This window comes from Phacochoerus africanus, chromosome 15 (assembly GCF_016906955.1).
Source record: "Phacochoerus africanus isolate WHEZ1 chromosome 15, ROS_Pafr_v1, whole genome shotgun sequence".
NCBI lineage: Eukaryota > Metazoa > Chordata > Mammalia > Artiodactyla > Suidae > Phacochoerus > Phacochoerus africanus.
The window spans coordinates 92,978,140-92,990,337 of NC_062558.1; the positions used below are offsets into that span (position 1 = coordinate 92,978,140).

The 12,198-nt window shown below is 39.6% G+C and overlaps 1 protein-coding gene across 2 annotated transcripts in view; it reads right to left on the minus strand.

The window, feature by feature from the left end:
* UBE2D1 (ubiquitin conjugating enzyme E2 D1) overlaps nucleotides 1–11,755 on the minus strand; it is a 32,406-nt gene extending 20,651 nt beyond the window's left edge. Inside the window, exon 1 of one of the 2 annotated variants that reach the window (XM_047761248.1) lies at nucleotides 11,498–11,755. In XM_047761248.1, the coding sequence (XP_047617204.1) occupies nucleotides 11,498–11,521 (24 nt within the window). In that variant the 5' untranslated portion in view covers nucleotides 11,522–11,755. The remainder of the gene's footprint in view (nucleotides 1–11,497) is intronic. The other variant, XM_047761249.1, reaches the window with a different exon arrangement.
* Nucleotides 11,756–12,198: the final 443 nt, after the last annotated feature.

Below are 12,198 nucleotides of genomic sequence, written 5' to 3' on the forward strand. Positions count from 1 at the left end.
AATAAACATTTCATGGGCTTACAGTTCAGACTCTGATCTCCTTATCCAGTTGACTAGAACTATTTCAATAGGGAGATGTCAAACAATTCTCAGAAATGTCTCTGAATACAGAACCTCTCTAAACCCTTGAATTAAATAACATCTTTATTTTAAACCATGAAGATTCTTTCTGGAAGACTCTTAAATGCTGACAACATCCAATTAATTAAGTTATAGGAACCAAATTTACTTCAATAAACTGGTCCTGGCTGCTTCGCTGTCTCTTTAGATCAGGTATCTCTGGCAAAGACTGTTTGTTAAAAATAATGATAATGCAGCCAAATTTCACACAAAAGGAAGAAAACAAAGAAAGCAATAACACTACTGACTTGGCCACATCAAAGTAATATTTATTGAATCTGAACTGTAAAGATCACAATTTAGAATAAATGTTTAAAGTCAGGATTAGGGACATTACACTCAATATCTCAGATCCGTAACCACTTTCCTCCAGTGCTCTCTACAGCAGCTGTAATGTAATTATTTTCAATTTCCCAAAATGCTATCTTGACTCTAGTTTAAAACATGGTTTCCTTTTAAAGAGAAGCTTTTTTTGTGACTGCTTTTTAGGGTCGCACCCAAGGCATATGGAGGTTCCTAGGCTAGGGGTGGAATTGGAGCTACGGCTGTCAGCCTATGCCAGAGCCACAGCAATGCCAGATCCGAGCCACGTCTGTAACCTACACCACAGCTCACGGCAATGCTGGATCCTTAACCCATTGAGGGAAGCCGGGGATCAAACCCACAACCTCTTGGTTCCTAGTGGGATTTGTTTCTGCTGCGCCACTACGGGAACTCCTAAAGAGAAGATTCTTGATCACTTCCTTTTATATGTAACATTTCCTTTGTGGGAATTACATAAATAAAATTATATCTTAGACAACTCCAAGGTATCCCAAAAAAGACTACACACGCGCACACATTTTTGCCTTTTAGGGGCGTGCGTGCCTGAGGAATATGGAAGTTCCCAGGCTAGGGGTTGAATTAGAGCTGCAGCTGCTAGCCTATGCTACAGCCACAGCAATGCAGGATCTGAGCCTTGTTTGCGACCTACATCACAGCTCACGTCAATACCAGATCCTTAACCCACTCAGCAAGGCCAGGTATTGAACCCCCATCCTTATGGATACTGGTCGAGTTCGTAACCTGCTGAGCCACAAAGGGAACTCCCAATAAAGAAAGACTATATTTGAGTCTAATTGATAAAAGTTTTTTTTTTTTTTTTTTTACTTTATTAAGTATTATAGTAAAAAAGCGCTTATTCCAGGAACCTGACTCTAAACGTTGGGATCATCATGATTCCTTCTTCCCTTCATGTCCCACCCCACCCTCCTACCCACTACATTAATCAGTACCAAGTTGTTCAGATTCTCCTTCAGTCCATATTCTCCCACTGAAAGGATCCCAGGAGGAGGCCCATTATACAGAAAAACAGATCCAAAGGGCAGAAGAGCCTGAGAAAAGCCAAAGGAAGGACATTTCAGGATAAGAAACCAAAGGTTAGAACCAGGGAGACATTATTCAAGAATCTGAGAACAGACTGGGCAATAGATAGAGTCTGAAGATATTGCCCAGACTACTGAGCCTTAGAGATATGACCTGATGGGCCAAGCAGGGGTAGGTGTGGTGGGTTACACCAACTCAAAAAAGCCAGGTGGTACACACCTTATAATTTTTATTACATACCCTTCTATCTGAATGTCCACTGCCACCATGCTAGCTTAGACTCTCTTGGATCTCACCTGAACAAGTGCACTGCTGTCTTAACTGACATATTGTCTTACCATTTCTCTTGTTATGAGTTAAGGATCCAGCATTGTCACTGCAGCAGCTTGGGCCACTGAGGTGGCAAGGGTTTGATTCCTGGCCTGGGAACTTCCACATGCTGCAGACGCAGCCAAAAAAAAAAAAAAAAAAAACGAAAAACAAAAACAAAACAAAAAAACATCTTCTTAAAGAACCATGTCAAACCTTTTCAATGGTTTTCATTAGCCTTAATAGAAGATTTATAAATCTCTAAAACGGCTTCCAGAATCTGAGTCCTCTCTAACCTGTGTGTGCAACCACCTTCCTCCCCATGCTCTCTCCACCAGTCACAATGACTTTCAATTCCCCAAAATCTATCTTGCCTCTCTAGTTTCAAACAGGATTTCCCTTTAGATAGAAGACTTCTAATCACCACCCACTGCCACACACACTCATTCACCTCATTTGCTTTACTTTTATCTTCATGTCTCATCTTAAACATCATTTCCTTAAAGCAGCTTTCCTCAAACCCTCCAAAGGGTCCCTACCATATTCCTATGGCACTCTGTACTTCCCTTTTCATGATATACAACAAGTCTATAATTAGAAACGATAAAGTATCTCATGTGCTATGAGGGCAAGAATGTATACCCAGCAACAGGATTAATAATGTTATTTCCTTACTTGAAAACCTTCGGTGGCTCCCAACTCTATATTATTCATTTACTTTTTTTGTCTTTTTTTGTGTGTGTGTGTGGGGTGCTGCACCCATGGCATATGGAGGTTCCCAGGCTAGGGGATGAATCGGAGATGTAGCTGCTGGCCTACACCACAGCCACAGCAATGCCAAATCCGAGCTGTGTCTGCTCCCTACACCACAGCTCGTGGCAACACTGGATCCTTAACTCACCAAGCGAGGCCAGGGATCGAACCCACATCCTCAGGGATACGAGTCGGGTTCGTTAACCACTGAGCAGGGCGGGAACTCCCAACTTCTACATTAAATATACATTTCTCAGTATGGGTCTTCAAGGCCCTCCACAAGATGAACTTTTATGGTCTACTGTTTTCTGAATGCTTCCCAAAGCCGGACTATCTGTTCCTTTCCAAATTAGCTATGCACTTTCCAGTGCCTTCATTTCTGTAGCTCCCCTATGAACCTGGCTTCCCTGCCTTTCAAAATGCTTCCCATTCTTCCAAACTTATATCCATCTTCTCCATAGACTTTTTTCTGATTTTCCCTAAATAGATTTGGTCTCTCCCACCTTTGACTCTCTTCCTGCTCAAGTATGTTGTATCTTCCTTTTAGTATTTTCCTAAGTCTACCCAGTTGTTATGGTACATCTCATACCCTTAATAGTTTTAAGTTTCTTAGATAATGCTGGTTATATCTTATTTTTCTATATATCTCCTTATTACATTTTTGTATATGCTTTATATACATAAGGTACTCTATAAATGCATTAACTTGAATCTAAAAAAATCTACATATAAGGCAGTTGTCTAAATATGTGGACAAAATAATCTCTAAAGTAGAAAAGATACCTGTGAAACAGAAAGGTGTTAAATGGAATTAGAAAAGCACATTATGTTACTAGTACAAAAACAGAGATACATCTTATTTGCATCACAAATAAACACTCTTTAATCAAAAGCAATACATCTTTAGAGACTCATTAATTTCATATTATATGTTAAGATGCCCACATTTATTTCAATTCTGACAATCTAAATAGAACTTTAAGTTTCACATAGCAGTAGAACACAATGTCACTGCGCAATATTTATTTTTGTGACCATTTTTGCTGTTTGCTGAACCAAAAGAAAACGGTAAATGACATTATTTAGGAATGTCTAATATTATAAATCAGAAAAGACCCAGAAGTTATCTAATTCAACTCATTAAGTTTCTAGATAAAGAAAATAAAGACTGAGTTTCTTGGTCAAGGTCACAAAGCCAGAGCTAGGACAAAGGCACAGACCATCTGACTTGCACTCCAGCACTCTTCCCACCCCAAAACAATACTCACCTCAAGGCTGCAATAACTAGAGCACATTATTCTCAACTGACATTGGAGCCAACAATGCCCCAGTATTGAATTAAGGCCATTTGCACATTTTCAGCCATGCTCAAGAGAAACAAAAGTGTGATGAGTGAAGAAATGAAAAGAAATTCTTATTATTTTTCCCCAGGAGACTTATACCTTATAAAAGGTTAGAAATGAATACTATTTCATAAGCTCTGAGAGGGTTTATGTTCAAAGACACTTTGAGAAGCAAGAAAAACATGATAGGAGATTATATACAACTTTTCAAATACATCATAGAATTGTCACACTATGGAACATGCAACAAAGCATTTTAATTGCTACATTATCAAAAGTTACTATTTATTTCATAGTAATCAAGAAAGATAGTGATTCAGGGAGAAGGAAAAAAAGCTAGCAGCCTACTTCTCAAAACCTACTTAAAACACAAACCTATCTACCAATATTTACCAAATTTACCCTCCTATACCTCTATCCCTAATAACTGGCATAGAGTAGGCACTCAATAAGTATTTGAATAATAAATTAATCTTAGTATCATCTAGTATTATTCTTGAATATTGCAGTTGTACATCAATAACTATAAAATGCTGCTACTTGTAGTAGAAAACAATGAGCATTGACAGTTTGTATCAAATAGAAATGTTTTCTGGTATGTGTATATGCATAACTGAATCGCTTTGCTGTACTGCAGAAATTATCACAGCATTGTAAATCAACTATAATTCAATAGAACTTAAAAAAAAAAAAGGTAAAAAACCCAAAGCAATGCACAGATGAAGCTGGATGCATCTAATTTTTAGACCTCTCTTAGTAAATCTCCATGAGTAATCCATAGTAAAATTATCATTAAGTTTGCTTTGGGGGGAAAAAAAGAGAGAGAGAAATGTTTCCAAGACTAGAATATTTTACATTGTGTGTGTTATCTATATGTGTATGAGTGTTTGTATGTGAGGATACATGTTCATTTGCTTCCTCTATATATACATGTATATACATATATGTGTATTTGTATGAATATGGCATGTATTTTTGACAATACTGATTTTACCTAAAGAGTTTATGCTATGGAACAATGATTTCCAAATTTTCCTTAAAGCAATTCATAACAAGAAAAACAGCATACACCACAACCTAGTAAACACACACACACACACACACACACACACACACACACACGGGAACACACATGATAACTAAAACAAAGGTTTCATGAAACAACACCACCATTACCATACCAAAGCATTAATATTTTCTATTCCTTTTTTTTTTTTCCCGTCTTTTAGGGCCGCACCTGCGGCACATGGAGGTTCCCAGGCTAGGAGCTGAATCTGAGCTGTAGCTGCCGGCCTATGCTACAGCCACAGCAATGTCAGATTGGAGCCAAATCTGTAACCTACACCACAGGTCATGGCAACACTGGATTCTTAACCCACTGAGCAAGGCCAAAGATCAAACCTGTGTCCTCATGAATGCTAGTCAGATTCACTTCCGCTGAGGCATGAAGAGAACTCCTATTTCATTTTTTGAAATGCGGTTTGTAATCCTCTCAACTGATTCTGTCACCCCTGTTCTGAAAGCTCACAAAAGTGGGTGAAGATACTGGGAAGGTGTAAACCTTAGTTTAGCACTCATTCCTTAGACATAGCTTAGGTTCCATAGATTCCAACCAGACACTGGCAAAATGAAGACCAGAAATGATTAAACACTGTCCATTGAAAAGCTATGTGTAACACCAGAAGGGTTTTATTACTGCTTAAATAAGTAAAAAATTCAGACAACATTTTGGGCCATAAAAGAAGTCTCAAAAATTTTAAAGGAGTCAAATTATAACACTTATTCTCCTGATCTCAATACAAATAATTAGAAATCAAGAATAAAAAAAAAGCTCTGTAAAATCCCAATTATTTGGAAAATAAATAATATACCTCTAAATAACCCAAGGATCAAAAAAGAAATAAAAAAGGAAATTAGGAAATAATTTTAACTAAATGAAAATGAAAACACAATGCAACAAAACTTGGGGGAAGCAAGAGTTTTCCTAGTATAGGGAAAAACAACGAGCACAGGGCACCCAGTCTGAGGGCTTCCCTCTAGAGCAATCCAAACTGCTCACCAAAGGCAGTGGCCACTTGGAGTGAGAACCATCAGGTTAATTTTACTGCTAAGTTTAAGGTGAGGGACCCATCTCTTCCCCCACCCCCCACCTCACTGCTATTAGAAAGGCTCTTCTAAATTTGCAAGGAGACTAGGAATCTAACAGGCAATGTGCTGTCAGGGAAGGAGAAGAGCCACACAAACAGGATGATGTGAATAGAGAACAGTGGGGGGGGGGAACATCCAGAAAGAGTTAAGACAGGAAGCTGCAGAGCATGGCGGAGATCCAATGGGCAGCACCAGACAGGGTGTTTCAGGATGGTTTCCTCCCTCAACTAAGGACAACTCCTGAATAGGAGCCTCTTACACTGTCTAATGCGGGGGAAAATGAACCTTCACAGCTTAATACCAGAACCCAATTAAATCCAGAAGAAAACCCTCAGCTACTCTGAGGCCATCCAGACCAAAACAGACCCGAAATAGATCCTGTTTAGCCTTCATTTATTCTGAGGTAGCCTAAAGACCCCTCCAACTCCGAAACCCTGCAAATGTGGGTTATGCTATATTCCAGTATCTTTCAATCTAGCATACAGGGTTCAGGAGAGAGGACAAAAATGTCAATGCTGGTTTTTAATTAAATATAATATCAGTTCATCCACTCTTGAAAAATGGGGTGGGTGGTGCTGATACATGCCAGATAATCATTAACTCCATTTGACAGAAAGTATTAGGCTGATCATTTTGATTAGTGATGCTCATTAAACATGTTTTCTACATGTATTTCAGGGAACTAAAAAGAGTAAGGATGCTACTCTGCTTGGCTGGAGGCAATCCCACATCCTGCTAAGTTTGGTTTTATTATATGTGCTGGGCTTCCTGAAATAGGCACAAACAACCTTATTTAGATCTATGCTCTTTATTTCCACAGAGAAGGAACCTCAGAATTTTTAAACCAGAATAGGTTATCTTGTCTTTTTTATAACTTTGTTGTGATAAAGAAAGAAAAATCATGATACTATGGGCAAGAGGAAGATTGAGCTTAATTACCAAGATTCAAAAGCAGAAAATTCATACAGTGGCTCTTTAAAAAAAGAACACTTTCATCTCAAGGCAAACCATCTATTTATCTACCAAGAACCACATATATCACGCGCCTTCCTTTTAAAACTCTTTAAAAAGTTATATCCTTTTTTACTGAAGGCACCTGTAGTCTTGTACTCTTGTAATCTGAAAGTTTTTCTAACATATCCATGCAATTTGAACTGCTGACTACTACTCAAAGTCATTATAGGAACTAAATGGCTAGATCAATTCATAAACCATTTCCTCAAATGAAAACTTCAAAGTGAAATAATACTTTTGACAGAACATTTATGAATTATAACCAGTTTTTCTAAATCTTCTTGGAGGAGAAAAATTTTAAGTGATGCAACAAAGACGAACAATGTTGTATTATTATTTTACCACATTAACTGATCCAGTGCACATTACTTTAGAGCAGAAATTTATAATGCATAATCAACACACTGAGTGATTGTGTCAGTGAAAATGATTAAATGTGCCAAGGTTTAATTACAATAATACCACTTTACATTTGTATAGAACATTCCAGTTTGCAAAACACTCACATCCATAAACTCATCTGACTCTATGTCTTTCATTAAGTACAAGAGATATGATGTGCGTCCATCTGTATATACTGAAATAGTTAACAGGGACTCCGGAGTCAACTTGCCTGGTATGGACTTCTTAGTGCTGCCACATACTACTTATGTGATTCTGAGTACATTACTCAACATCTTTGTGCCTTAGTTTCATCATCTGTAAAATTGGGATAATAATCATTTCTACCTCTTAGTCTACTAATGATTAAATAAAGGAATATGTGTCATGAACTTAATACAGTGTCTAGCACAGAGTTACCATTATATATTATATGTGATGGTTGTAGTTATCAGCAGTGTCACTACATGGATAAAGAAACAAGCTAGTAAGTCACAGAACTGGGAACAGAAACCAGAGCTGCTTCTCTTCTCCCATTTGATGCTCTCTCCACAAAGGGCTGGGGTTTTTTTGGTTTGTTTTTGAAGTATCCTAAGGATTTTTAGACTGACATAAACAGTCAGTCTAATGTGGAATTGTACAAATCCAAAAATTCAGCAGCTCAAAATAAATTTGTTGTTTCTTTTTCTTTCTTTCTTTTTTTTTCTGCACTCGAGGCATGTGGAAGTTTCCAGGCTAGGGATCAAACCCACACCACAGCAGTAGCCTGAGTCACTGCAGTGACCGGAACCTTAATGTGCTGCACCAGAATGGAACTCCCATTATGTTGTATTTTAATTTACATATACGTTTTAAGTTAAATTGACTATTAAATATTCCATTTGGGGGACAAAACTATACACTAAGGAATAGCCACCTGTGTTGCTATATTTGTAAAACAAAACTCTTTTGTTTAATTTTTCAAGATAGATCATATCATTTAGTATTGTGATTAGTACAATTTCTTTATCAAATAAAATCTAGAGGGAAATATAAATACACTCAGACGATGACGATTGTGTTAAATTTCCTTTTTTTTTTTTAACTTTCCAGTTTTCAAAACATTCAGTATTGTGATATAACATCTGTAATTCAAAAAATGATTTCCAAAAAATTTACCAAGGCTTGAAAACAGTATTAACAGAAGAAACATTCAAAACTAATTCTAGAAAATAGCAAATGCCCTGCTGAAAACTGCCCTCTTTTTTCAGACATGCTTTAGTTATCTTTCCTTAGACTTTGCTCAAATTTCTTCCCTTCAGTGATTTAGGTGACTGTGATAACATCTTCCACTGTATCTAAAAATAGGGCATGAGTGTGTAAATTTATGAGCTGAAATGCAAAAACTGGCACTGGATGTCTAAATTAGAGTATTAAATCATTTACCATACTCTAGCATAAAAATATACTTTAAGCACTCATCTCCACATGCTTTGTATATTCATACAATTTTAATTCAACCATCCATAATCTTTTCATATGAAGTGAAGAAATGTGAAGTCATGAACTTTTTAACATTCTCAAATATGCCAAATCACTTCTTAAGAGATTAACTTGGACAAAGCACTCCACTCCAAACCTCAGACTCCTCTGACTAACAAGGAGACTAAACTAGAATGTCAGTGGTTCTCAGCCTTCTTTCCACCCCAGCCCATCTGAGGGATTCTACACTGACAGCAGTCATGGACAGCAGTGGGGACAGCCTGAAATACATCTCTCAGAGGTGATTCTGATACACTATCCTAGAAGCTGTTCCTCTGCTCTCCACTCCACTCTACTACTGCAGAGTTCTTTGAGGTTCTGCAGTTCTATAGGCTGCCACTGCAGGTACAGGAAAATAACAACCAGAGGACCTGGAAGGCACCTGACAGTATTCCTTTAATACACTTAAAAAGAAAGGCCAAACATTACTATGCATTTTCTTTTGTTGAAGCATGCAAAATTCAAAGAGAATCTGTATAATGATGCTATCAAATAGGGCTTTGTAAGTGTTCATATGGCAAACAGCACACATTCTCTGGAATTCTTTTTTAATCAAGGGGGTAGGTAAGGCAAGAGGAAAAGTGGGGAATCAAAACAAATACCTTCTAAAGTTCGAGGGAATTGTTTGAACATGGAAGAGAGATTTATGCAAGTCAACTTTTCTGACAACAGAGAAGGAAAGCCAAAGACTGACACATAGAGATGGGATGTTATGTGACCCCAAATCTCCTCCCCAAAATATCAATTTGTTACAGATCTGACATCAATTCTACGTAAGAATATTTTTTTAACCAGACAACTTTGTTACAAACTAAGAGCTGAAAATATGATTTGGGTATATGCCATATTATAAATACAAATCAAATATACTGGCTCAGCATGGTGATTGATAGTTGCCCAGTATATTTACAAATAATGACAATTTCCTTTTGTCTACTGTGGACAAATTCTACACTACTTAAAAGCTATTATATGTGTAAAGCTTTGTAAAAAATTCTCACAACTAGGGAAGAAGAAAATGTAATTTTTAAGACTTACTTGGAAAAATGTGTGTGGTTTACTTCAAATGAGAGCCAATATTACATCATCATTAATAAGTACACAAGGCATGGCAAAGATGCTGAGTGAGGATTCAGATTAGAATTATCTATTAAAAAAATGTGTAACTGCATTATCTTCAAACCAGAAAACATACTAATCAATAAATGCTGATCATTAGCTATGGGCTTTATAGCGAGAGGAACTTTAAAAAGTATAAAAACTAACAATATTCCACAGATTTAGTATTTGACTCTCCCCCCCCCCCCAAAATTGGCTGGTTCTAGAAAGTTGCTGTCCTCTGTACCAGAAGATGCCACCAATGGTGACTAAGAAAACATCTCTATCACTGTTCTTTTGATTCATGCCTGAAAATGTTGATAAATTTTTTCGGTAGGATTTCTTCTGAAATCCTTTACAAAACATACTGTCCATTGTTGGCTTAACTTGCTGAACCTAACTCCCAGTAATAAAACAAATTCTCAATGTTCTCCACATGAAACATACCAATAAAACCTAAAACTTGTGTCAGTGAACAGACCAAATCACCTAACAAGAAGTAAAAGTGAACAGAAAGAAAATGCCCCAACCCCAATTTTGTAAGATGTTCACGTGAGAGACAGTAGCAATAGATACTATGCAAGAGAAGACAATACCTTACACTGCGTTTGGGATAGACAAACATTTCTTTAATGAACGTACACATTTCTTCCTCATTCTATACCCATGTGTCAAAACATCAAACAATTAAATTTGTGGCAGTTTCTGTTGTGTCTCAAACTTTACACCTAAGTTTATCATGAGGGGTAAAAAAAAAACCTGCTTGGCTTGACTTACCATGAATCACAGCCAGGAGGTCATCTTGCTGTGTATCAGCAACTATGTTTTCACTACAGCTATGTGACCTGAAGTGGCAGCAGCAGAGGGACCAAAATAGAAGGGGCAGGAGGCTTCTCGGCCCCAAACAGGCTTTTCCAGCCCATTCGGGCATCTGAGCAAGAGCCAACCTCAGAGGAGAGAAAGAACAAATCCAAGGGCTCCGCGGAGGAAGGCTGCAGGCCCACCACACCTTCCTTGCCCTCCCCGGGAGTCCGGGGAGACAAGAACATAAAAGAGAACGGGCTTAAGAAACAGCTTGGAGAAAGCAGCATGACAAGGGCCAAAACTCGCCCGGTATAGGACAAAATTCAGGCACGACCGAGAAGCACAGATTTCGGGAAGGTCTGGAGACCGAGGACGATCTCCGGCCGGGGCTCCGGGCGCAGCTCCTGAGAGAGCGCACGGCGGGCCCCCTGCCTCCCAGCACCTCCAGCGCCCGGGACCTGCCGCTGCTCCCACCTCACCTGTCGGGTGCCCGCTGGCCCCGCCAGCATCCCTGGCCCCTGGTTCCCGCCCCGGCCCATCCTCCTTTCACGTTCCCTCCAGGCACAACTCTCAGACCACCGCCGGGCTCAGCGTGGGCAGGGGGCCGAAGCCCCCGCCCCAGACCGGGCCCCGGCACTCACTTTCTGAATCCGCTTCAGCGCCATGGGTCAGGGAGGACAGCGGGGACACTGGCCGGTGGGGGACGGCTTCGGGGCTCGGAGGCGTGGGATCGTTGCGGACTCGGTTCGCTGGCTATTCGGCTGGCTCAGCCGGGCGGGTCCCGGCTTGCTGCTCTCTCGCTCGCTCCGGGAGCCGGTGCCCGTTCCGAGTGCGCCCCAGCGCCAGTATGCGGGCGGGGACGCCGGTGAGACTCTTTTGTTTCCGCTTTTGCTTCTGGGAAGGAGGCTGTGTCCGCCCCGCCCCGCCCCATCCCGCCGGGCACTTTGGGAAGTGTAGTTCCGGCTCTTCCTGGCCGCCGCCCCGGGCGGGGGCGCGTTACTCACAGATGACCTAGACCCGCAGGCTGATCTCAGAACTACCCCGGCTTGAGTAGGTCTCTGCAGTTGGATTTTGAGCAAGGTTCTGAAGTGGAGTCCCCATTCTGTAAAATGAGGATAAAAAATTAGCTTGAAAAACATGTACAAGAATTTCTGACGTGCTGTAACTCATCTTGCTTTTTTTTACGTTTACAGATTTTACCCTCTTCTCAAATACTTGAATTCGTCAATTTCTCACATATGCACAGACTTATACCAGTTAAGACACCTTACCTCCTTAATTCCTATTTCAAAAGTCGCCCCTTCTATCCAATGCTAATCCCACCATGTTTGCTTCTTCTTGG